Here is a 27,330-nt window from a genome sequence, read left to right as displayed (position 1 = left end):
TTTCCCCCTCCTACCCCTAAATTCTCGACCCGCACCACCTTTTCCCCTCCAGGCTAGACTTAGTCGACCACATTGGAGATAGCTAGGCCACGTCTTTCGATTTATCTTCCCTTGACCGGGGCAAAGATACGTACAGACTCTTTGATCTTATCGGCAGGATGTCTGACAGCCGCAGTGGACACCACCTTGTGTGGAATGCAAGTCACTCCCCCCCCCCCTTTCTCCTATGTCTCTCTTTGATCTAGGAGTCCACGAGGACAAACACGCCCATTGACCTCCCAATGTGCGAATCCCATCTCAAGTCTAATTCACCCACGTGTAAGATAATTCTAAGCCTAGGACATTTCCTGTTTCCGCCCACATTCTCCAGGCCTGTATATAAGGTAAATTAAATCAGGCCAGACTCTCTTTCATTTCTCATTCGAGCTGAGCTATCGAGTCTGGACTGCTTCATTTATTCTCCCTCCTAGAGGAATACCTGGTGGTAAGCCGAACTTAATCACAAGTTCCATCTTAGTTACTTTGTGCATATTTCTCACTTCAGACTACTATGTGTATTTTATTATTTCATTTATATTTAATTAGTGCATTGTGTATTTCTCACTGTCGTAAGTAGAAAACATGAACATGGCTAATGTATATTTTATGTATCGCATTAATCTATTAATGCTACGTTGCTCAATTGATCGTTGATGCAACCATGTATATATTTGTACATCTTATTTTATTTCCTTTATCTCGGTTGACCGCCTTGATAATTTTACTAGCGCACTAATACTGCGTCTAGAGAAGAGTTATGAGTTAGCTCCCCTGTATTGAATTATCTCCCCTGTAGTCATTTCACTCCAATGAGAGTTGTGCCGCTTGAACGGACACCCTCTCCATTCAAGCGCGCTCCTTTGTTCTCGACCCACGGTCATATGTAAACGAGCCGTCTTGGTCGCTGACCACCGCCCAATTCACCCCCCCCCCTCTCTTTCTCTATCCACCTGTGTTATTTATTTGAGATTATTATTTCCCCTTTTATGTACATTTTATATTATTACTTTCCCTTTTATGTACCCTTTTATATTGCTACTATCAGCAATCTATTTTCCAAATCCCATCTGTCATCATCTCCCCTTTTGTGCTTTAAAGCAATTTTACCAATCTGACGAATGCACCTCAGTCGAGGGCATCGATAAGATGCATGAGAGACATGTCCTAACTTGTCTTTATTTATCCGCAGCCTCCCTCAGGTGTCTGCCTATTTATTGGATCAACGATCTATTTATCGGATTATTTACCTGCCTATTTATGTGCTTTGTGCTATTCAGCACTGCACTTGCCTACTGAGATCTACTCAACTCTACTACTCGGCGCTATCGGCATTGCCCGCCTATTCGACAGCCCACCTGTCAAGCTATTAGGTGCGACGTCCCTATAGATTCAGATCTGTGTGAGACGTCATAGCTACGCCAACCCTCTGCAACTAACTGGACATATCCTGTCAACTACGCTGCCCACGGCAGATCCGCTCTGCCCGCAGTAACCTTGTGCCCACGGTAGCCGGCCACCCGCCCTACTGTGCCCACTACAGATATTAGATTTTGGGGATTGAGACTCCACAAGAACTATATCACCGGCGTCCCTCTATCCGCTAGAGCGCCACCTCCAGCTGCAGAACCTCAAGCCAGGACACAGCCAGCTGCGACATCAACAGGAATACCAGCTAAGTCAGAGGACAAAGTGACATACTCTCTTATTAGGTGCAAGAGTGATGATTAGACCTAGTATTATTTAGAGATAGATGCAAACCCTCCCCCTTTTTATTCTTATATGTATATTTATGTAAATAAATATTCTTTATTTTTAACTTTTGTATCTATCTTTCATTGCTTGTCTCGTTGCGTGTCTGCTCCCGATTCATATGCTGATAGGTTGGTGTGTTATAGCTTTAAAAATAATCATCCCCTAGACATAAAACGCGCCAAACACACGTCACATTTCCCCACCTGTCACAGTCAAATGTTTGTGATTTGAACAATTTTGACGATGAAGTTGGACAAAGAGAACTATCTTACTAAAATTACCCACATTTTTGTAAAAAGACAAAACAAAAAGACAATTCCTCCTTTATGAAGCTGTTGACTTTGTGTACAAGGGATTACTTTGCTCTTAATAAGAAGAAAGCACCACAAGGCGGTACTTTGAAATTATTTGTTGAAAGATTAAGAAAGACTTTAAAATAAAAGTGTGATATTGATCTACTTTATTTTATAAAAGCGGTCCCGCCAAAACATTTTATGAAAAGCGTGACAGACGGTCCAAAGCGGGACTGTCACGCCTATGTCAGGATGTCTGGTCACATTAGTTCAAAATAAAAAGACGTAAGCCAAATTTAATCTTGAAAAATTATAACGTTCAAACCTTAGTTTTCCTTGTGTGGCCAACTGACTAGGATTTTTTTTCCAAAGATATATATAAACTAGGAAATCATTAGCGCCGTTTTCGAGATTCGTGTCCCCTCAGTGTTCAGGTGTTGTTGTTTTTTAACCCATGTAGAATTTGCAAGCTGATAAGAGGAATAGTAATAAAAAAAAACATCGTGTCATTCTTTATCTAGTCCACTATGAAGTCAGAAATTATCTAATGTCGTTGGAACATCTTTTGTATGTACATCTGTTTGAACATCTTTTGTATGTACATCTGTTTGAACATATTTTGTATGTACATCTGTTTGAACATATTTTGTATGTACATCTGTTTGAACATATTTTGTATGTACATCTGTTTGAACATATTTTGTATGTACATCTGTTTGAACATATTTTGTATGTACATCTGTTTGAACATCTTTTGTATGTACATCTGTTTGAACATATTTTGTATGTACATCTGTTTGAACATATTTTGTATGTACATCTGTTTGAACATATTTTGTATGTACATCTGTTTGAACATCTTTTGTATGTACATCTGTTTGAACATATTTTGTATGTACATCTGTTCGTAGGCTACGTGTTTTCTTCTAGAGTTTATTTCTTCTATTTCAGCAACCACATGTCCTTACATCCGAGACACCCATTACCCAATGACTTAGAAGAGGAATGTAAGTCTACTACATAGCTATATATAGCTGATACAAATGAGCCAATCTTATTAGCTAATGTATTTTCATGTCACGTGACATTCACAACACTGTAATAAATCTCAAATTAGTTCAGTTAAAACCAGTGACTTAGCAGAATTTAGGTCATTGGTTAATATGCATGACTAAATGTATTACGCGTATGAAATTATCATCTTCCTTTTGAAGTAACGTCTGTATTACATAAGAAGATAAGATAAGATAGACTGAGTGTATCTCAGTGGTTCCCAAAGTGGTCCGTGCGGACCTCCAGGGGTTCGCGGTATCATTCAGGATTCCGTGGAGAAAATTTGATTTGGCGGTCCCTGTACAACGCCAGAGAGTCCGCGCAAGGTTTAATGTAAAATAATAAAATTGTGATCTGAGACGTTGATTTTGGGTGGTTAATAATATTTTGTATTTCGATACACTGTGTCTTGGAGATTAAACGAGAAGACGATGGACTGAATGCTTCTTATAACATTTTATTATTGATTGCTAAAAGCCGTAGGCCTAAAATATTAGGAAACTTATATCATCAACTGCACGTGAGATAATAGGCACGTAATACACAGCCAAGCCTCGGGGTTATACAAAGAATTCAACTGAGCAATACTACAATACAAAGACGTATTTGACAAAATGGCTCAGTGTGTAGAAAATCCATTTAGCCTATGTGAGTACTTGAAAACTTGAGTCCACCACACCGAAACGAAGCTTTACATTTAGCTTATGCAATATTTGAAAAACAAAAGAAGAAAAATGGTTGGTAGTCAAGCCCCCTTGGTTGGTAGTCAAGCCTCTCGGTTTTACGTTTTGAATGTTCATTCAGACCTGAAAGATAATCTACATCCCGCGGGACGACGGCAGCATACCACACGACCAGGCAATAGGTTAAAAGTTCAGAACAGCTTGGTTATATAGAATGGTGGATTGAGTGCCATCACATGAGTTTGTTGGAATATGTCTCTTTGTTGCCATGCGCCTTCAAATGAGTTTGTTTTGAATAAGTCTCTTTGTTGCCATGCGCCTTCAAATGAGTTTGTTGGAATAAGTCTCTTTGTTGCCATGCGCCTTCAAATGAGTTTGTTGGAATAAGTCTCTTTGTTGCCATGCGCCTTCAAATGAGTTTGTTGGAATAAGTCTCTTTGTTGCCATGCGCCTTCAAATGAGTTTGTTGGAATAAGTCTCTTTGTTGCCATGCGCCTTCAAATGAGTTTGTTGGAATAAGTCTCTTTGTTGCCATGCGCCTTCAAATGATTTTGTTGGAATAAGTTTCTTTGTTGCCATGCGACTTCAAATGAGTTTGTTGGAATAAGTCTCTTTGTTTCAATTCGCCTTCAAATGAGTTTGTTGGAATAAGTCTCTTTGTTGCCATGCGCCTTCAAATGAGTTTGTTGGAATAAGTCTCTTTGTTTCAATGCGCCTTCAAATGAGTTTGTTGGAATAAGTCTCTTTGTTGCCATGCGCCTTCAAATGAGTTTGTTGGAATAAGTCTCTTTGTTTCAATTCGCCTTCAAATGAGTTTGTTGGAATAAGTCTCTTTGTTGCCATGCGCCTTCAAATGAGTTTGTTGGAATAAGTCTCTTTGTTTCAATGCGCCTTCAAATGAGTTTGTTGGAATAAGTCTCTTTGTTGCCATGCGCCTTCAAATGAGTTTGTTGGAATAAGTCTCTTTGTTGCCATGCGCCTTCAAATGAGTTTGTTGGAATAAGTCTCTTTGTTGTCATGCGCCTTCAAATGAGTTTGTTTTGAATAAGTCTCTTTGTTGCCATGCGCCTTCAAATGAGTTTGTTGGAATATGTCTCTTTATTTCAATGCGCATTCAAATGAGTTTGTTGGAATAAGTCTTTTTGCTTCTCTTTGATTTGGCGGTCCCTGTACAACGCCAGAGTGTCCGCGCAAGGTTTAATGTAAAATAATAAAATTTTGATCTGAGACGCTGATTTTGGGTGGTTAATAATATTTTGTATTTCTATACACTGTGTCTAGAGATTATGGGTTTGTTGGAATAAATCTCTTTGTTTCCACATAAAAATCTACTTCTGCTGTAGAGAAGTTCTGCTACTTCTCTGCTATTTAGTTCTAGTGCCAGCTTTCTTTTATGGGCATAAAATGTCAGGATTAGAGAGTAGACTTCGTGGTGTTTTGGTCACTATGGCCAGTAAAGAGACAATGCCACTTCTACGATACTGGCCCGTATTATGGGATGTGCTCCGTATAAGAATGACAAAGACAATCCATTTAGGAACATTCTGTGAGCTCACAAGGAGGAGCTCTCACTTGAACGACTGTTAAGATCCAGATCCGTTCAGATGTCATCTTACTTCTACTGATAGGATTAAAAACACGTAGCAGCGGGTGATAGCCGAATGGAAAATCTGGTCGAATTGGAATTTGATAACTTTTACGGAATGGCGCTATAAACGGATGATATTCGACCACTCCCACCACCCAAAACAAAAGCTTTATAGGGGGAGAAGAGTAGTTTCCCTTTATTGTTATTTCCCCTTATGGATGTTTATTATTTTAAAAAGTTAGGAAATGGTTATTTATATTTGAAATAGAGTTGACAGCACAACAATGACCTAGTTGCTCAGTTTGAATGTTGTTTACAGTATCCCAGTCTGCTCCCAATCCATTTCAACATCTACCTCATCGCATCTCTGAACCACTGCAGCACCATCTACCGAGAATGTTTCGGGACCTCACCTCTTTAGACAGAGGGATGAACACAATGAGTTATGGTTCCTTCAAAAAACATCCAAGACTTCCATCTATCCCTCCAAGAACAGAGTCCACAGGTTGGTTACTTCACATCATTATTTGCAATCATTCAACTGACTTGATAGCTTTTGATATCATTCCCACCTGACTTTTTATTCAATCAAACAAGTGAGTTAATTTTGGCAAATAATTGTGACTGAATTGAAATAAGCAATTATCATTATTTGAAATAAAAAGTTCCTAAATGATTAAAAAGCCAATACTTTCATCTGTATTACAATTACAAAAAAAATGTACACAATAATAAAAAATAACAAGATTACAAAGAGAGTTTGTGTTACACAAACTCAGAGGCGGCCCCCGTCGAAGTCGGATCCCTGTCGGATCTGCATATTCGCAAATAATATTCAAGAGATGATTTAATTTTGATGTAAAATGTTTTACACGTTTCGGATGTTCCTTCAGAGTTGAAGATAATTACTTCCTAGTCCAAACCTCCCGCAGGACGACGGGGGATGGGAGCGGGCAGGGTTTGAACCCTGGGCCATCCATAAATCTGAACGACAGTCCAGCGCGCAAACCGCACGACCAGGCAGCCATCCGATGGTCAAAAGTAATAATGTTTCAAAGATTCATTTGCCGTAAATTTAAATTTAATAAAAAAATAGTAGATTAGTTTTAGTATATTAAAACATTACAATATTGATCAAAACGTTTGGAAATGAAAATCTACACTTTTTTTTTACACTTTAAGTTTAGAAATTGAAATTCTACATCTTAATCTAGTCTATTTTAGTATAAACTAGATCTAGAGCAATGTAGGGAGGATGACGGCTCTATAGACCCCTAGCTTTGTGTTTGTGGTGATACCACGTCTGTTCCAGACATTTTTAGACAGTCTGCCATAGGATGCACTGGCCTTGGCGATACGCAGGTCGATTTCACTATCGATTTTTCCATTTCTGGAGAGTGTGCTGCCAAGATATGTGAATTTGTCCACTGCGTTTATATCCTGTCCATTTATAGTGATGCTTGGATCCGAGTAGGCTTTCCCAGTAGATATAAGGTAGATATAAGACTTCAGTCTTGTTCGTATTGATGGTAAGGCCAAAGTCTGAGCATGCTCTTGAGAAGTCACTGACGATGCTCTGCAGATCGTTTTCAGAGCAGGCATTTAGGGCACAGTCGTCAGCAAATAGCAAGTCTCTGACTACTGCTGCATTTGTTTTTGATTTTGCTTTAAGCCGCCTCGGGTTGAATAGGCCACCATCAAATCTGTATGATATATTTATCCCGTTGTTTTCTCTATTTGTGAATGCATCTGTCAGCATAGCGGAGAACATGATACTGAACAGTGTAGGTGCTAGGACACAGCCTTGTTTTACCCCGTTTGATACTTCGAAGGGCTCTGATGGTTCTCCACTTTCTTGGACACGAGCCTTCATGCCATCATGAAATAGTCTCACCATGGTTATGAATTTTTGTGGACAGCCATACTTTGACATGATTTTCCTGAGTCCTTCTCTGCTAACAGTGTCGAATGCCTTTGTTAAGTCGACATATATTGAGAACAGGTCAGCATTTTGTTCTTGGCATTTTTCCTGGAGCTGCCTTGCTGCAAAGATCATGTCAATGGTTCCACGCTTTTTTCTGAAGTCACACTGGCTTTCTGGTAGTAGACCATATTCTATGTGTTGCATGAGCCGGTTTAGTAGGATGCGTGCAAGGATTTTCCCAGCAATAGAGAGAAGAGATATTCCTCTGTGGTTGTCGCAGATCTGGCGGTTTCTACTGTCATAATTAACAGCAAAACAAATAACAAAAACATTTTAAGAAATATTTTTATTTTAAAGGATGATTTTCAATGGATATTATCAATCAAGTGAACTTAGGCCTATTGGAAGAGATTGCCAAAGAAAGAAAAAAAGACATTAGTATGTTCCACTTCTATGTTCCTATTATTTCTGAAACTAATCATTCAGAAGTAACAACCATTCCTACATTGTCCCAATCTGTAGCAAGGGTATTCATATAGCTATAGAACTTTATTCTCTATATTTTAGTTTTAAAAATCTTTGCTGTCTTTAACCTACAAAAGTATTTAATAAAAATAGACTTTCTTAAATTTGATCGACCTATTGCTATCTCCAGTGGATGTTTTAACCTTTATGATGGGTTTCATTTAGGCCTACATGATATTGATATGCATTGATATGTAGATTAGGCTTAGCGATGAATGTGTCTTTATCCTATATGTAAATTGTTACCTTGCTAAATGTATTTTGTAAAATGTCTCCTAACTACCAAAGTCAATCTGTCAACCAATTCTCCATTCCCTTTATCAAGGCTCATCACTCTATAGTCCTACAACACCATGGAGTACAGTCACATGGAGTAAGTGGCCACTTATATCACACAGTGTATAATCCCCACCAATGACTTTAGTGTTAGACTTCAACAAACATATATGTTTAGTAGTATATTTTTGTTCAAACTGTGACAAAGTGGTTATTGTTTGGTTACACCTATGACTTTATAAAGTTACTAACTAAAAATACACTTATAGGTCTAACATTTTCATCTCTAAAAGTTTAAAATATAATTTCAAAAGTGTACATATATTGCAATCATCATCATCATCTAGCAGACGGCAGTCAGCAAGACCCAAGAATATCAATGTTTCAAGAGAGACGCACTATATCAAATATTTCAGCCAGACTTGGATTCCAAGGGCGTCAGTTATTTTCACACATTTTTTTTTAATAGAGATGTAGACTAAAATTAGCTATATAAAATACACAAGCATGCATTACAATTCTGAGTCCATCACCAAAAGGCTATTTTTAGTTGTAATATTTTTAACAGTTATGCTAACACTTTTGTTTGTTCAATGCAAAACTAATAACAAAACTAATACAATTAATATTCAGTAGAAACACAAAAACTAATGCAATTAATATTCAGTAGAAATGCAAAAACTAATTCAATTATTAAAGCTGTAAAAATTCCTCAAACATTAATTTTTTCAGAGTTTTTTTTTTACCATCATGTTTGAAATTAGAATGACTTAAGTTATATCCTTTAAGAGATGAACTGGACTCATAGAGGAAATTATATCCTTCATTTATTTTGTAATACTGCATACTGATTTGAGTTACAGCATGTATTTTTTATGACACAGATAATTTTTTAATGACACAGTTATCATGAACCAGTTGAATAAATTTCTTGTGTGTAATTTACTCTAAATATCTGACTTAAAATATTGTATTTGTTATGTACTTATCATGAAAATGTCATTGATTGATTGAAAACACTTTTTTTGCATTTATTTAAATCACTAATGGCATTATCCCCCTCCCCCCCCCCCTCACCATTGGCCCCATATTAGTTTTATTTTGACTTGTGGGAAAGAAAGTATTTGTAACACTAGTCTGTTTAATGTCACTGATTTCGTCCAACTCTTTAGATATCCTGGCATAGTTGGGACTGTGTAAGCATGTCTACATTAGAGCTATGTATAGCCTACAGTAGACTACTTAAATTGGTTTTACTTTTTTATTTGATGGACCATTGAGTCCTGAATGAGGGTATGTTATTTACACAGGAAATGTAGAATCTAGATTTAAAAAAAGAACATTTAATAAGTGTGTGCAAAGACTGAATACAATTCTCTCCCTACTTCCAACTTTATTTTGAACCCTGATCTCAGTATAGCTACACTTTAGCTAAGTTCTAATTTTAACATTCATTCAGTTGTTCTATATTATATATGTTTGGAACTTGGATTAAAGTCATTTCTAGCTTTCTTTTATGAATATAAACTGAAGTGTGAACGTTTTATTAACTTGGTCATCAGCCTTCTAAGGGTAATCGTAAGTGAGTTTGCTAAAAGTATACTATACAGATTTGTTGTCCATCTGCAAACAGATTTTTTCTTACGTATGAAACTGTCTTGTGTAATACAGATATATTTCAATATAAGCTTTTATTATTTTTATTATTATACTTGTGACTGTGTACTTGATGTATGCATGTATTATTATAAAACATTCAGCAGTTTTCCTCATTTTGTTTTAATTTGTTTTTAACTTGATGCATCATCATTTTCTTTCTAGTGCTGGCAACTGATTTAACTATTAACAATATGCTGAAATTAACACAAAAATGTAAAGTTTTTATTGCTTAATATTTGCTAAAGTGATTTTTTCTATTTACATTTTCTGTATGTTTTTTTTTTACTAGGCCTATATAGTTTAAAAAGCAGGCTAAAAAAAAAAACAACAAAAAAACACAGAATAAAATTATTCTTATTTCTCATAACCCTTTGGATTTCATTAAAGTTTTATTCTTGTTAAAGCTCATGTAGGCCCACCCTACAACGGCCACAGGTGTCGAAAGAAATAAGGGTAAAAAAGTGGTTCAAATCTTGATAATAAACCTTCTTTATAAGATTTATTTCAGATATTTTTTTTATTAATTTTTTTATTTTCTTATCCTATAATAATTACAGGGCTTCATAGAGATGTCATTCCATTATCACGTGCTCAATCCCAAGCTCCACCACCAGCACAGGAGCAGACAATCAAACAGAAGAATAAATTAATGTTAGTTTTTTGTGTTGTTCTGAAACATAATTATTTAGACTATGAGGAATAGCTCACATGATCATACAATGGAGTTTAAAGTTAATTATTTTTTCTTTGTATTTTTATTCAAGTTATTTTAAATTTTAATTATCTAAATTAACTTGCTTTTTTTTTAGCTATCACTTTTCTGTATCAAGGGAGATAATAATTATTATGCCTGTTGATTTTTTTTTTTATATAGGCTATTGATAATTTCATTTATTTAAAAATAATTTAACTGATTTTGAAAAGTAAAACACATAAAGCATGCAAAAAAAAAAGAACAACTAATTTTTTATTGTAAAATAATTAAAAGATGTAATTTTATGACCTTAGAACAAGAGGAGTGGCAGAGCAAATGAGCTCTAAGAAACCAATAAGAAATATCTTCATTCACCAGGCAAGAACTTCACAGTGAGTTGATAGAATTTCTCTCCACCACCTATATATATATATCCTAGACAATTACAGTGATTATAAAAGGACAAAGTGTGGGGAACAAATAGTAATACATAAAAAATATTTTGTCTACTTTTCAGATCACAAGAGAAAGAACAAACTGAAGGTCGTGGGCCAAGTTTATCATCTTTAGAAAACAGAGATACACCAGAAAATCTCAATAAATCTAGAATGTCCAACAATTTTGATTTGTTAGAAGCTGAAGATGATGATAGCATGGATGATAAACATCAAAAGTCTCCAAAGGTAGTGGGGATTTGATCATATACATACTTTCTTTTTAGTAGTTTGAGTTACTTGTGGAAAAAGTACCTCGGTATGCCTGTATTATAGGTCCCTTTTTTTATGTAGAAATTTTAAGAAATCCTACAAATTAAGTGTTACCTAAAAACAGTTGAACCCAGTTTCTCTAAACTTCAACTATGATCTAGTAGGATAAGTTTGAATTTAATCCTACAAGATTATACAGGCCAACTTTCCTTTCTTAGCCAGGATGGAATTGTGCTTGTAAATAAAAAATGTTTTGCACTGAATGAGGTTTAATAGTAAAATAGCTCAATAAACACAATTGACATTTTCCTAAGTTTAAATGTCTGTCTTTTAAGGATACAAATTTAACGGAACCACAAACACATGAAGAACAAGAGCTTAGTCAGACTTTCAATAGACTAAATACAGGATCCAATAGGTCAGCTTACAATTTGCTTATTTTTGTTCAATTATAATGATTTTTCAAAGACAATGTAATAGATCAAATATAAGATTTATATATAAAATATAAGCAATAATCATTTGATGATTCACCATAGTGTCATTTTGACTGTCTTGCTTTATTCATTATACTCAGTTATTTAGGCTATGAGCAATTAAAAATGCAGTTACCCAAAGTTTTCTCTGAAAAACAAGAAAAATTCATGGAAGAGGTAGGCTTGTGTTACAATATTTTTTTTTACTTATAAAAGTTAGATACATTTTAATGTTTAGACCTCACACATCTTATGTACTTAAATGTAACCATTTTTTTCTTTACCAAAATTTTAAAGCTGTATAAGTAAAAAAAACAATTGTGACATGATTATGTTTTCAGGAAAGTATGCTCTGTTGCACTTTTGATTTTAAACAACAGGAATTATTTCAAACAAAACAAAACTTGGAACAACTTATCTCTGTTATTTAAAAAAAAAACTTTCTCATTGATAATTTTTAGGTGTACAACATGATCAACTCTATGGAAGCCTTTGGAATCGATGAGTTTATGATAATGAATCAGCTTTCTAAAACAATAGAAAGTTTAAGGTAAGATGTAAATTTATTCATATTGATTAATATGATGCCCAAGATTTACGCTAGGAGGTAAAAGCCCCTCAGACTTTGTCTTGCTTTTGTTTTTCAACTGGGATTTTATCATGTAAGAATGTTTTTGAAAGACTTTTTCCTTACCATTTTAGCTTAAGCATTACTGATCAAATTATGGCAAGGATAGATTAAATGTCTTACTATTTCCAATAATATAATGTCTTTAATGACAAAATAAACTTTATCTTACATTACATAACTAATAAAGGTTGAAATATTTATTTAAAAAAAACACTTGATAGGGCATCAACTATAAGGACATTTTTTAAGAAAAAAGTTTTAAAAATTATTTTTTGGATCATACATTAAAATTAAAACTATTTTCCTGTCCTCAAATAATATTTTCCCATGCTTTGTCTTAAATTATTGCTAAATAACAGTAAAGTACTTTAAATTTATTCATAATTTAAAATATTTTTAAAAATTATGTTTTAATTCTTTACTTATCAGTGGTAAGGCATCTGAGGCTTTTGAGTCAATAGATTTGGTGACATTACCTCAAGAGTTAAAAAAATATGTAGTAAGTATTTATATTATTACTTTATGTATTAATAAGTAGTTATATCATTCCTTTATGTATTAGTAAATAAGTTATATCACTCCTTGACTGTGGGTAAAGTGTAGTAATATATATATAAATATATTAAGTTTAACAAAATATGATCAACAGAAAATAATGTAGTAGAAAAGATGTTCCTTTTTTTTTCCTGTTTTACAGTGTAGACAAATTAACAAACTTAAACTATGTATTGAAGTTTTCCAGACACATCTTGTCATTGTATTTATTTACTATTCGACTCAACTCTTTTTAAAGGCATTTTAAGTTGAAACCATTTTAAATAACAGTTTTAAAAAATGATTTCTATTACTATATAAGTAAATATAGTAACTTGTAAATTTAGTAGCTATTAAATATAGTACATAACCTATCCTGAATATCTCACATTTCGGACATGACCTTAGTTTTATTTGTCTCCCAGGGTCAGTTCCAGGACAATGATACAGCAAACACTAGCAAGATCAGCATTGATTCTTTGAGGAAAATACTTTCTGCAACATTTTCATTTGATCAAGTCTTATGGAATAAAACATTAGAGTCCATATCTCTGGTTTGTATTGATAAGAACATTTAGTTTTTGCAGTATATAGTATAAATTCTTGTGGCAAATCAATTTGAATAAAACTACATAGTAAAAAGTTATTTGTTCTGTAGCAAAACATTTTTTTTTTCGGTTTACATTATAAAATGTCTCCTTGCAGGACCATCCAGACCAAGTCAGCAAAAGTGTTTACATCGCTCACATTCCTTTCTTCCTATCTTTGGAGAAAACTAGCTCAGATGTATGAAACTTCAAAGTGTAGGAAACAAAACCTATGTGGTCTAGAAGTCAACACATTGATTGTAACTTGTGTTACTAGAATATGATTTGTTCCAACAGTATTATTGTGATGTATAATATATCTTTAGAGTTATTGCTCTTATGTCATTAATGAATGAAATCATGTCAGGGTTAAATTTATGTACAATCATTTTTAGCTACTGTTAAGTTTACACAGTGATGTGAATATGTTAACTTTGTTTCCAGTCATTTGGTTTATTGAAATGTTTTCGGTCCTATTTTGTGACGTACTGATTCAAATCATTCTATAAACTTGTGTACATTAAAGAATAAATGTATTTCACTTCGATAAAGAAGTTTGTACCTGATGTCCCAAGCAACAGAACAACGATCTTTCATCTACATAAGGTAGAAAATCAGACTAATTAACTTATTTGTGTCAAGATCATATGAGCCAGAACATTGTTATTACATTTTTTGTGATTTTAATATTTACTTCCTCTACATTCAATTCTAAATATCCATTCATGAAATATAAACATTCCAGAATTTCATTGGATTCAAAAGACAACTGAGATTCACACTCTTCTGTGCCTTTATCATTCAGTTTATTTAAATTATTCATCTCTAGTTTTTAAAAATAAATTTCTTGTTCAACTTTATATGCAATTATTTTTTTTTTTTTAAGAAAACCTTAGATTATCTCAAAACTATTAGAGAGTTTAATTAAAAAGCATTGTACTATATATTTACTTAGTGAATGAATTGATATTATGAGTTGTAGCTTTTTGATCTCAGAAACTCTTACATTTTATAACTTGTGATTCCTTGATACAAATCTGTTGTTACATTGTATTGACTTCACTGTGATTCCTTGAAACCAATCTGTTGTTCTTTTCAGTACTTCCAGTGGTAGGATGATTACATTGGAGTTTATGAAAATGTAGCAGATATCTTATTAATTATCCACTATTTAATTATTTGTTTCTTTAGATTTAAAAAAAAATAAACAAGAGTGATTTGAAAAAGTGAAGTCTTGTTCATATAATAAAATTTATGTGTACATTTTCAACCCAAAAAATGAAATAATTAATCAAAGAGAAAGGAGAGTAAAGTATTGTCATAAAAACTATTAATCTCCAATAGAAGAGAGCTCAAAGCATTAAAACAAACAAAAAAAAACACATGTTTTCAATGTATCCAAATCTGTCTGTCAGGCATCTGGACTATTAAAGATCTGAAGGTGTTAGAATTGAGGCTTTGAAGTCTCAAGACTGAAGGTATGATCATCTGGCTACAAATCCAACAGCTGTTGGTTAGTGAAAAGCAGCTGGTAATAAAATTGTTCAAAATAGACATAATGATTTCAATTGCACATTTCTTTAACATTAATTCATAGACTGAAGAAAAAATGCTGCACTTAAAATGATGAGTTACTAGTAGAAGAGAATAATATTGATATGTTCACACCAACTAAAAAAAATTAAAGAAAAGATTGACAAGAAAATGGTCTATGTACATAGAGTTATTCACTTGTGGATTTTATTTACATATATACATTAGATGTAGTGGTCTACATTAGCAGCCCCCATAAAGAAAAGCCTTTTGGTTTTTGTGTGCTGTTTGTCTATCTATTACATTTAGATCTCAAACTTAAAAGCACTATTGAAAATCTGATCAGAATAGGTGCAATGGTTACTTTTGGACTTGTGGAGGTGAACCATTTTGTTATCAAAACTAAAAATGCAAAATTGTTTTACATACACAGACAACATTTTTAGAACAAGAACAAGATTAAAAAGTCTTATATAGTAATACTATTGTAGTACAGGGGAGTTACCAACTGTGATGAAAACTATTTTTTATTTTATATTCTGTAACATGAATGTAAAAAAAAAATATAATAATATTAAAATATATACGTAAGTGTAACAGCTAGTAGTCTTCCAAAAGTGTACACTATTACTTTAAAAAAAACAACAACTAAGCATGTATTTTGTATACACACTCAAATACATATATACACAAATATATATTTATATATACTCCTGGAAAAAGCTTGTCTGCAACTTCCCTCTCATCAATGTGTGCACATGTGTGTAATGCAATGTGTTAGTATGATTTACTCATCTGTGGCGTCACCTATTATCTTGATTAGTATTAGAATGACATTCTATGAAAACATAAAAATGTGGCACTGATCTGCATTATTTGACATAATTGTAGACAGTTACATGAATGTCAGTTTGTGCAAAGACATCATTGATTAGTCTCCTAACTTTGTCCCACTCTAAACTGTTGTATCCTGTTCCTATCTTGGGCATAGCCAACTGTTTGACGCCATGAATCTTGCAATGGTCTCTCATGAACAGTAATGCCTGACTCAGGGATGACTCTTGGATTTTGTGATTGCACAACTTTTTGATGATCATATAGTAGATATATCTTGATTGGTCCTTTAGAACTGCACACTGGCCTACTGTGGCTTCTAGTAACAGACAACAATAATGCACAAATTAAATTTAAAATTAATTTTATGCCCAACAAGTTTGCACCATTAATATAAGTAACACGATATGCAGGAGTGTTCTGAACTGATTGATTTCCTACTTTGACAGTGAAAGCATTTACTGAGTAGGCTGCGTATTAAATTTGGCTTTTCAAAGTGATATAGCATGTGTCATCAATCTAATCTAATAAGAATTTGACATTTAACTCATGAGACAATCACATCTGATATACTATTCAAACTCCTCAACAATACAAATGAAGTTTGTTCAGACCAACTAGTAGTCTGTTCTAAACCCAATTTTCAATCATATACTTATGTCATGGGGAGAATGACAAATAGCAGCTAGATTTGGGAATAACCATTTTTTTTTATTTGTATTAATTTCTTTCTTTAAATCAAACCACTTTAAAATTTATTGTCACTAATCACAATATTTTTTTTTAATTACTATGAAAGATGTTTAAAATGACAACCATCTCATACAACATGCAATAAAATATTAAAACAACAAAAATCTAAACATAAAAAATGAGACATATGACTAAATAATGTAAAGAAACATACTCTGACTATTGAGCAGATCCAGTTGGCCAAATCTTTTAAGAAATGTCTCTGCAATGCCTTTCCTCATCACCAAGTCTTCTCCAACGCCATGTGCCATGCTCCAGGTGCTAGGACAGTTAAACAAATCTCCGTCAACTTCTGTGAAACACTGTGATGAGTTGTTTTCTGGGGCTAAAGTATGCTCAGCAGACATAAGACAGTGTAAAGTTAGCAAGTATCTCATATCTACTTCAAAATTTCAGTACATAAATATGTTATATTATATTAATAAACTTACATTATATATAAACTGTCTTATTATGAAATAAATTATATATGATAAACAGAAAGTGTATACTTCGTTGTCAAATTTCAGCCATTTTAACTTTATTTATTATTTTACAAGTGGATTTTTTTTTAAAGTTATTTTGCTGTTGTTTCTTTTTTTTTTTCATTTTAAAACTTTATTAATATGATGACAAAACTAAAGAGATTTTCTGATATCCTTCTTATCAGTTCCATTTAAGTAATCTTTATGGTGTCCACTTTCCAGCATGAAAACAATACTTGCAGCTCATCATAGTTCATCTTGGCACAAAGATTTCAATACTAAAATAATATGAGAACCTCTTGAGCCTAATAACAAACAGTGGACTTCATTCATGATTACTAGGATTTGTGCATGGCATTGTGGTATGCAATGGTCTTGGGTTTGAATCCTGAACAATGCCATCCCCTGCTGTCCTGCAGGAGGATTTGGCTAGGATGTAATAATCTTCATTTCTGGATGCACATTTGAAATTTTAATCAGTTCAATTTCAGTTAAACAAAGAAAATAAAAGGAAAAAATGTTTTTTTGCTTTATAAACTCATATTGTTAGTGATCATGAAATAATCTTATTTAAATCTATCTTCAAAGTAAACAGTATACAGTATGGCTTTTTAAATCTAAACTGAAAAAAAACTACAAGAAATTGAAATGAATAAGCAGAATATGAATCAATTAAAAAATTAACACAATAAACAAAATGTAGTGGAAAAAAAATCAAAAATATTTTATTTTGTTTAAATATTTACAACTGTTAGTTCTAAATACAAATGAAATTCTTAAAACAGTAAGAGACAAGTCTGCTAACATTGAAAGAAAATCCTTAAAACAAAAACAAAATACACCAAATTAAATCATATTATTAATAGGTAACTTAAAATTCAAAGTAAAAAATTAAAAGTTTTCCTTTAGTTTTATTTATTCTTGCTTATCTCTGATAAGTGTGTTTGTGTTCTTCTGACTTTGTGGCTGCAAACATTGAAATACCAATTACATGCTTTACTAATTAGAGACAGGAGCCTAGCTTCATATTGTAAAATGGAAGAGGTTGAGAGGTATAGAACTGTCTACCCCTTCCAAGTGTGCCTGACAACTTTTCTGAACTTATATACAATTTTAAAAAAGTTAACTATGTCAATCTTTAACATTAGGTATCACAAAGCTTCATAAAGTGTGTCACGATACATTTCTAAGTCTAATCTTTGAGTCTCTTTCATGTGTGTGGTTCTTATCTCTTGTCTTCTTTTTTTTTAATTTAATTACTTCTCTTGCAGTAAAACAAAATAATCCTAAGTAGTCCAAATGGTTAACAAAGTGCATGCTGTCTGACCTTGGGGTTTTATAAAGAAAATACCCCAGGAAAGGTTTTTAACCATTTGATCTTCCATTAAAATGATTTCAAAAAAAATATTTTAAAAATAGGTCCTCAGAGAAAATCTATAAATAAACTTTGTAAATAAATTGAAAACCATTCAAATAAGCTAGTGTTAACAAATAATGTAAGCATGTCAAGTGTTGTCAAATAGATTTCTTGATTTTTATTGTTGGTAGTTTTTAAAATCTGTAAATGACTTTTTCATTACCTTTCTTTTTAAATTTTTTAAATATTTTTACTCTACCTTATTTCTATAGAATCAATAGTAAATTTGAGTATTTTATTTTTGTATCTTGTTCCAAACACTTGACCCTACCACTTTAGAAAACAATTTCTATCATTTTCTTTGTTCAATTAATACTCCTTAGATGAGCAGAAAAATGTGTTTCTTTGCAACCAAACATAAAGACAAATCTGACAAAACACCAAATATGAACTTAGCTCAAACTGATGTGTTGTCTAAATAATTCTAAAAGCAAATTGTACTACTACAGAAAAATGAGAAACCAATGCAAACAACAATACTTCCTATAAAGAAACAAAATGTTCCTACATTTCATAGTTTTCTTTGAACTCTTTCAGAAAAATAATGAAACAATTCAATTCCTAGGAAAGTTCTAGTTTCTTCACTCACTAATAAGCTTAAGGTTTGACTTATAAAGACAAAAAAAATCAATGAATAATGTTTTTGTTTTTAAGTAACAGGAGTATAGCTGTAACAAATTATCCAAGCCACTTAAAAAGCAACATAACTACAAAGAAAAGATTGGGTCACATTGTCAATGTTATACGATTCCTCAGTACCCTCAGAGGTGTCGCATCTGGCAGAGAAAATCAGTGGTACCTTTGCAAGGGTGAGTGATTGGATGGTTGATAATAAACTCAAGATGAACGAAGGCAAGACAGAAATAATTAAGATTGGCACTTGGAACAACGTCTCAAAAGTCGAAAACACAGATTCTCTTTTTATCATGTACTGCCAGGTTCCTTATGTCCATATAGTGTGGAATCTTGGAGTTTTCTTCGACTCAACACTATCTTTCGACCCACACATAAGTCAGCTCTACAAGAGTCTTTATTTGCAGCTGCGCAGATTAGGCCAGATCCGAGCATATTTAACAACGGAGTCAATAAAAACGCTAGCAGTGGCCTTCATACTCTCCTGCCTTGACTACTGCAACGCCATGCTAGCAGGTATACCTGATGACAAAATAGCCAAGCTGCAACGTATTCAGAACAATGTCGCACGAATAGTCCTTATAAAAACAAGACGAGATTCTGCTACTACGCTCTTGCGCACGCTCCATGGCTTCCTGTGAAAGCGAGAATCGATTAGAAGGTCACCACACTTTGTCATCAGTGCATATATAACATTGAAATGCCCTTGTACCTTAGCCAACTGATTACTCGATATCTGCGGGCTTTTTCAGTGCACAGACCAAAGTTTTGGAACTCACTCCCCATTGATCTCAGACAGACAACATGCTACACCACTTTTAAGAAGAACATTAAGACCTATCTGTTTAAAACTTTTTTAGATTAATTGTCATTTTACATGTCGTGTTTGTGTTTGTAATGTTATTACAGCGCCTTGAGCCTACATTTTGTTTGTTAACAGCGCTTTATAAATAAAATTATTATTATTATTATTATTATTAACGTTTTCATTTGTTCAATTCAAACAAACTTACCTTGATGATATATAGTCACAGTAATTGGACATCCTTGAAAAACAGTTTTTATTATTTCTTTGACTTTCTTCCAGTCCAGTTCATCAAGACCACAACCAATCCTGGGCATACACAGCTCCTTAACTCCATGCTGCAGAATGTGGTCTCGCATTTCTCGAAGGCAATATTTGACATTTACTTCACTTGGCTTTTTATCATATTTGGGTTTGGTGACAAGATAATAAATGTAGCGTTCTCCATCTTGTAAAACTGCAAATTGTCCCACTGTAGATTCTTCATATAGAGATTAATAATGATAATAACATTGAAAGTAAAAAAATAAATTCAAAGAAATAATAAGCTTTAATGTATATGAATAATTTTATTTAAAAACTATTGACTGATATTGATTTTATTAATAGATAGGTTTATTCAGAGATTTCAACCATTAAAACAGTGAAAAATAAAACTAATATAGGGTTTACTATAGCTTTTCTGAATAAATGAGTTACTCTTCCCTATAAATGTTTAGTTTATTCTTATTGTTTAAATGTTAATGAATATGTACAGAATATGTAGTTAATTATTCATGATGTGTAGAGTTGTTAAGTAAAGAGATAAGGTGGGATGGATAGGTTAAATAAATACATATATGTTCTAGACTCTAGAGGAATAGTTTTGTTCAGCATAGTCTTATAGTTGATGGATTTACATACAATGTGATGCTAAGTACTGAAACAATGAAGGATGAGTACATGCTACATATATAATGACAGCACTAGGTTCAATTTTTTTTTATTCGAGAAAATGGCGTTAAATAATGATATGGCAATTGACTCTAGGTAGTAATTGCAGAACTGGTGAACATTAGCAGTCAGAAAGTTTCTTTTTCTTTATTTTGATGGTCATATGTTTACAATGTTTGTATTGACGCTAAGCAGATGTGTTGAGTCAGAGGTCCATGGTTTGTACTCTAGACATGACTTTTTGTACATTTTAAAATTCCTCATTGTCCCCAATTTCTGATAAAATTTCAACTTTCATGCATTTCTGCAACTTAGATTACAGGACATTGACAAGGATTATGCTGGGGAAGGTGACAGTACTTACCCAAATCCCCTAACTGACTACAAAGAGCATGAAGATGTACTTATATTTGTCTGGGGGGATGGTGGGAGATATCAAGTAAAAGTTTGTGAAGATTGGAACTTAGGTTTAATGTAATAGTTTGAGTCAGAAGATGTTGATTAGCTTGAGCAAAACCAATCCTTATAGAAGGCATGAACACTTACCTGCAACATTGCAATCCTGTGGGCAGTGGAGACCAATAGCTCACTGTCACATCACAGGCCTGTATGACGCGGCAACGAGCTATTGGTCTCCACAGCCCACAGATTGCGATGTTGCAGGTCAGTGTTCAGGCCTAATATAAAGAATGGTCTCAGTTTGTGTCAGATTTCTAATGTAGAAGATGTTGATTTTTAATAAATAAAGAACAATGGAGAAGTGTATTTGATTTTTTTTCTGATATTGCACAGTCGAATGAAAAAAATACTCAAAATATGTTTTTGTACTATTGTTATAGTAATTAAAGTCTATTTGTTTCTTCATATTTTATTATTAAACTATTTTATATTAGGATCAAATCATTTCCAAGTCAATAGTATAATTAGGCCTATAATATTTATAATATGCGTATAAAGTTCTGACATCATCATAAAAAATAATGGATAAATGATTTGATTAGAAAGACATTACTTTGTTTACGAAGTTCCTCTACTTGTCCAAATCTCCTCTTAAATTCAACAGCAATACCTTTGCCCATGATCAAATCCTCACTCACACAGTGAGCTAAGCTTGCAGTATTGCTACAAGTAAACAAGTCCCCCTCTTTCTCTATGAATGTTAAAGCCATGAGATTATGAACTGAAAAGAATTCAATTTAAAGAGGGTATTTATTTGTCATAGATAAATGTCTTTCAAATAGTCATTTTCTTGTTAATTTATTAAGAATGAATTTATCATTTTCAAAGACTAAATTTTAACACATAATGGGCAATGTCTTGACATGTACTGGATAATGGTTCAAGCTGATGCCAAGGCTTTTATCTCATATATATATATACTGACTACTGAATATAATTACAAATTTTAAACTCTAATTCGATTATTAGATCTAGTAGAGTCTAGAATTTGGTATTGATACTATTAAAATATAATATGACTCTTTTAACTTTAAGTATACCTGAATTTAGATCTAGATGGCTCTAGATGTATATACATACTTAGGGTTACCAAAAGTCAGGAAAAAGGAGAGCATGTCTTCCTTTTTCCTTTTGAGTCATGTTATCTGTCTATGTGGCATTAGCCTAAAGTGTGAAAATGTCTGGCTTTTTCATTCTTAGTTACTGTAATGGCATATAATCTATTCATTGAATTTAATACTTCATATCTTCTGGTTTATTTACAAACCCTCCATTATATATAGAAATAAGTAAAGATGTAAAGCTTCACCACATAAGTGGTATGATAGATGTATGTGAAAATGTATGTATGTAACACGAATATGAGTATCTTGCTCGAATGGGTCTTCCCAGCATCTTTACCATCTATGATCTTATCTTATAAAAATAAGTTATAGATCTAGACAGTCTAGTTATAATTACACTCAGTTTACTCAGGATGAGTCTCATGTCTGATGATGTCTCATCTCAGATACTGTCAAGATACGGTGTTTTTTTTATTTATTATTTAAATTTAATTTTACAGATTAGATCTACGATCTAGAGTCTATAATTCTATATAATTATATATTAATCCGATCCAGTTCTTTTTTCTGTGTTCCCACAGTGATAGATCTAGTCTGAATATTTATATTACCATTAAAACGTCTTTATCTATAAAATTAGTAGATCTAGAGTAGTCTAGCATCTATTCATCTATTTGATCATAAATAATCTATTCTAGACATGTTCCTTGAAGCACTACTTTCGATTTCTTAAAAAAAAAAAAAAAAAAAAAAAAAACGGAAATACCCAATCGAATGCACCTAAGCCTAAGGAGGAAAAAAAGAGCTCAAGGTTGCCAATTGTAACGTTTAAACAAGCAGTACAAAACTATACAATCTTCTAGTGTCATATGCACCTCATTAGCAGAGTGGTTAGTATGTCGGTTTGAAGAGACGCGTTGAGCCTTGAGTTTGAATTCAGGTCGTTCCCTTTTGTTTTTACTCTTGTAAATAAGGCATTTAAAAACCGATTAAGGTAAAATTTACCCTGATATATCCCTTCCCCCCCCCCTAACTTGTCCAGATAAGTGATTGCGCATAGAGAAAGCCCCTCAAGTCCTTTGCAGCACCTCGTGCAAGTGGTGACAGATGGAAACTGATGCAATGAAGACTCCGGCTATTTTGCAAGGGTTTCGGACCAGGCTAGGAAACTACTTTAGGTACTAAGTAAGGCAAAGTAACCCTTTCAGACCTTGCGATAATAAAGCTCATCTGTTTCTATGGCCGATTATTAACGAATGTGTTATGTGCCCAGCACAACGACCAACCGCCTTAAATTTACTTTCCCCAAGTAATGTAAGGTGGTACCCATCTGAGTTGTGTAAACTTAACATCACAATATCCCAGTTTTCACCTAGATTTGAACCCGGGATCCTTCGGTTCGGAATTCGGAAGCCAAAGCGCTTAACGCTCAGCCACCACGACCCCAATTTCTTTTGTTATTCTGAGTCCCATGAATAATTATTGTGATTTTCAAATCAGAATATTCTAAGATACTTTAGTCTCATTTTCCAGATAAGTAGGCATATAAATAGGCCTACACAAAGTGTCATAGAGATAAGTAGGCCTATAAAAACACAAAATGTCATAGACAGCTACAGATGGGAAAAAAGAAACAGTGATTCCAGTAGACTTAACAGCTCTCAACTTAAGGAAGATGAAATTAATTGTAGTAATTTTTATGGCCGTAGCTCTGACTTGTGTATCAGCAGGCTTAGGTAATCTCACTTTATTCTTATACCTTCGCCTAGAAGATGACTATTACGTGGTTAGAAGTTAGATGTTTGCCTAGAAGATGACTATTGCGTGTTCAGAAAGATGTTTGCCTAGAAGATGACTATATTGCGTGGTCAGAAGTTAGATGTTTGCCTAGAAGATGACTATATTGCGTGGTCAGAAGTTAGATGTTTGCCTAGAAGATGACTATTGCGTGGTCAAAAGTTAGATGTTTGCCTAGAAGATGACTATATTGCGGGGTCAGAAGTTAGATGTTTGCCTAGAAGATGACTATTGTGTGTTCAGAAAGATGTTTGCCTAGAAGATGACTATATTGCGTGGTCAGAAGTTAGATGCTTGCCTAGAAGATGACTATTGCGTGGTCAAAAGTTAGATGTTTGCCTAGAAGATGACTATATTGCGTGGTCAGAAGTTAGATGTTTGCCTAGAAGATGACTATATTGCGTGGTCAGAAGTTAGATGTTTGCCTAGAAGATGACTATTGCGTGGTCAAAAGTTAGATGTTTGCCTAGAAGATGACTATTGCGTGGTCAGAAGTTAGATGTTTGCCTAGAAGATGACTATTGTGTGGTCAGAAGTTAGATGTTTGCCTAGAAGATGACTATATTGCGTGGTCAGAAGTTAGATGTTTGCCTAGAAGATGACTATATTGCGTGGTCAGAAGTTAGATGTTTGCCTAGAAGATGACTATTGCGTGGTCAGAAGTTAGATGTTTGCCTAGAAGATGACTATATTGCGTGGTCAGAAGTTAGATGTTTGCCTAGAAGATGACTATATTGCGTGGTCAGAAGTTAGATGTTTGCCTAGAAGATGACTATATTGCGGGGTCAGAAGTTAGATGTTTGCCTAGAAGATGACTATTGCGTGGTCAGAAGTTAGATGTTTGCCTAGAAGATGACTATATTGCGTGGTCAGAAGTTAGATGTTTGCCTAGAAGATGACTATATTGCGTGGTCAGAAGTTAGATGTTTGCCTAGAAGATGACTATATTGCGTGGTCAGAAGTTAGATGTTTGCCTAGAAGATGACTATATTGCGGGGTCAGAAGTTAGATGTTTGCCTAGAAGATGACTATTGCGTGGTCAGAAGGCTAACAGTTCTCCATCGTGATCATTTCTGTGAGTCACTAGAGCAAAAAATGTCGTTACCATGGCAGCATTCCTCTGGGTGTCTAGGCCTACTTAGTTCATTTGTTTACGCAATGTATTATAAATCTAGATCTATAAATTCTATATACATTGTAGAAACATAGGTGCTGAAGAAGAATTTCGCGATTTAAAAGGTGCAGAATAAGTTCGTCTTCGGTATTTGTAAAAAAAATTTTTTTTTTCAAAATGGATCTAGTAGGCTAATTGGTTTGATTGTTTAAAGCTTAGTGACGTTTCTGTGGTGTAAAATGGAAATGGGGACACGCACTTGTAGCCTATTGGCAGGTTTGTGAACACTTGTCTGAATGAGAGGAAAGTGAGCCGAGGCAATCTGTTCGAATAATGTAGTCGTTTGTTCAAAACCGTGACAAGCCTAATATGTCAAACTAATAAGATACTGTTTTGTGTCAGTCCTAGACCTGTCCATGCTATTAATAAGATATGTTTTGTGTCAGGCCTAGACCTGTGTATGCTGTGTCAAGACGACACATGTAGGAATACATGCAAGCTCTTCAGTGGCAGAAATGTATCCGTCAAAAGAGCTTTTTGTCTACAGTCATGCGGATTGAGTGACATTATCTGCTTTGACAAATGTGCCACGATTGGTTGAAGTTGAGTCAACTTGTCAGGTACAAATTGTCTCGTATATGTATTGCAATTTTGTTTTCTATAATTCTTTCCAGGTTGTTTTTTTTTTTACAACCGCACGTGAGCTGTTTCCCATTAGAATGATGAAGCCATGGATCTCAGGCATGTACAGCACCTCAAGTTTCTCTGAAATCTGAGAGTAGCGCTGCCCCCCCCCCCCCTTCCCCAAAGTTAGCTTCTCATCTTGGCATATATGTATTAGTCATTCAGTATACTTTCTTTGATTTGAAGTTAATACCCAATAACCCCTGCCATTTTTTTCAATACCATCACTGCATTTACTAGATGTTAATTAAAACTCAACCATTTTATAAGCGCTAATATAGTCTTATTGTAACTTTATTTTGTTGTTATTTTCCACCCAGGTTTTACTGCTCATGACAGACTAGCTTAAAGTAAGAAAAACTTGCAACAAAGTTAAAAAAAAACAACCGCAACTAATAAACCTGTATCTTAGAGCAAGTAACTATTTCAATATTTTCTTTTTTTTTCTTCTTGGCTTTCAACCTTTCCATCTAAGCCTCCACCATTTAGTTAAGACTTAACATGTTTCTACGATTAATGATACATCAAACATCTTCAGTGAAACAAGAAGAGCCTTGTGTCTTTCAAGGCAATACAAAGTAACCAGAGATGTGAACTGGCTAATCCAGTGAGTCGATGGAAACAAAGGACACTGGGAAGTGAACAACTCAATCTATTGATGAACACAGTAGTCTAAAATGTTAAACTCTACAAATGTACCAAACTACAGACTGCTATAACACATTTAGGAACAGTCTAAAATGTTAAACTCTACAAATGTACTAAACTACAGACTGCTATAACACATTTAGGAACAGTCTAAAATGTTAAACTCTACAAATGTACCAAACTACAGACTGCTATAACACATTTAGGAACAGTCTAAAATGTTAAACTCTACAAATGTACCAAACTACAGACTGCTATAACACATTTAGGAACAGTCTAAAATGTTAAACTCTACAAATGTACCAAACTAAATACTGCTATAACACATTTAGGAACAGTCTAAAATGTTAAACTCTACAAATGTACCAAACTACAGACTGCTATAACACATTTAGGAACAGTCTAAAATGTTAAACTCTACAAATGTACCAAACTACAGACTGTTATAACACATTTGGGAACAGTCTAAAATGTTAAACTCTACAAATGTACCAAACTACAGACTGCTATAACACATTTAGGAACAGTCTAAAATGTTAAACTCTACAAATGTACCAAACTACAGACTGCTATGACATATTTAGGAAGACAAACTACAACCTTAAACTCTACAAATGTAACACACATTCAGATATAATGTTCTCTCTCAAACATGGCTGCTTATTACTTCATGTCTTGTTGTCATGTGTAAATAATGAAAAGGAGAGCATGCTCAATGAATGTGTAACAAAATACAAGAATAATCCAATATAAAAGTATAACAAAATGTTC

At 33.6% G+C, this 27,330-nt stretch overlaps 2 protein-coding genes and 1 long non-coding RNA gene across 15 annotated transcripts in view; 2 read left to right on the top strand and 1 right to left on the bottom strand.

The window, feature by feature from the left end:
- The window catches only part of LOC106078796 (uncharacterized), a 36,886-nt gene extending 22,583 nt beyond the window's left edge, over positions 1–14,303 (top strand). For 4 of the 12 annotated variants that reach the window (XM_013239812.2, XM_013239819.2, XM_013239820.2 and 1 more), the window contains exons 7-19: positions 3,036–3,091; positions 5,728–5,913; positions 8,183–8,230; positions 8,481–8,570; positions 10,350–10,443; positions 10,801–10,878; positions 11,004–11,169; positions 11,529–11,611; positions 11,771–11,846; positions 12,131–12,219; positions 12,730–12,799; positions 13,260–13,388; positions 13,540–14,303. In XM_013239812.2, the coding sequence (XP_013095266.2) occupies positions 3,036–3,091; positions 5,728–5,913; positions 8,183–8,230; positions 8,481–8,570; positions 10,350–10,443; positions 10,801–10,878; positions 11,004–11,169; positions 11,529–11,611; positions 11,771–11,846; positions 12,131–12,219; positions 12,730–12,799; positions 13,260–13,388; positions 13,540–13,626 (1,252 nt within the window). In that variant the 3' untranslated portion in view covers positions 13,627–14,303. The remainder of the gene's footprint in view (positions 1–3,035; positions 3,092–5,727; positions 5,914–8,182; positions 8,231–8,480; positions 8,571–10,349; positions 10,444–10,800; positions 10,879–11,003; positions 11,170–11,528; positions 11,612–11,770; positions 11,847–12,130; positions 12,220–12,729; positions 12,800–13,259; positions 13,389–13,539) is intronic. The other 8 variants (XM_013239813.2, XM_013239817.2, XM_013239816.2 and 5 more) reach the window with 8 other exon arrangements.
- A 925-nt stretch (positions 14,304–15,228) lies between these two features.
- On the bottom strand, positions 15,229–23,063 carry LOC106078797 (uncharacterized). 2 transcript variants are annotated; one of them, XM_013239823.2, is made up of 5 exons: positions 22,928–23,063; positions 21,806–21,973; positions 20,069–20,341; positions 16,696–16,866; positions 15,229–16,107 (listed from the first exon to the last, which is right to left on the bottom strand). In XM_013239823.2, the coding sequence occupies exons 2-5, from the start codon at positions 21,960–21,962 to the stop codon at positions 15,827–15,829; spliced, it is 882 nt and encodes a 293-aa protein (XP_013095277.2). In that variant the 5' UTR covers positions 21,963–21,973; positions 22,928–23,063; the 3' UTR covers positions 15,229–15,826. The 2 variants fall into 2 exon arrangements, with proteins under 2 accessions (XP_013095277.2, XP_055887957.1); XM_056031982.1 differs by lacking the exon at positions 22,928–23,063 and adding an exon at positions 22,714–22,735.
- An 828-nt stretch (positions 23,064–23,891) lies between these two features.
- LOC106078802 (uncharacterized) lies at positions 23,892–26,335 on the top strand. The gene is made up of 3 exons (XR_001219891.2): positions 23,892–24,052; positions 25,674–25,847; positions 26,232–26,335. It is a non-coding gene; the product is annotated as an uncharacterized LOC106078802 (long non-coding RNA).
- Positions 26,336–27,330: the final 995 nt, after the last annotated feature.

This window comes from Biomphalaria glabrata, chromosome 6, assembly GCF_947242115.1.
Source record: "Biomphalaria glabrata chromosome 6, xgBioGlab47.1, whole genome shotgun sequence".
NCBI classification, from domain to species: Eukaryota; Metazoa; Mollusca; class Gastropoda; family Planorbidae; genus Biomphalaria; species Biomphalaria glabrata.
The sequence above is the reverse complement of the archived record's forward strand: the minus strand, read 5'-3'. Positions and strand labels throughout refer to the sequence as shown.

Bases quoted from the DNA above. Each gene is read 5' to 3' on its own strand.
- LOC106078797 (XM_013239823.2), bottom strand. From the start codon at position 21,962: ATGGCTTTAACATTCATAGAGAAAGAGGGGGACTTGTTTACTTGTAGC. The intron at 20,342-21,805 runs GTAATGTCTTTC...CTCTATATGAAG, and splicing joins AGAGGAACTTCGTAAACAAA to AATCTACAGTGGGACAATTT. The intron at 16,108-16,695 runs GTATGTTTCTTT...GTCTGTTACTAG, and splicing joins GGATCTGCTCAATAGTCAGA to AAGCCACAGTAGGCCAGTGT.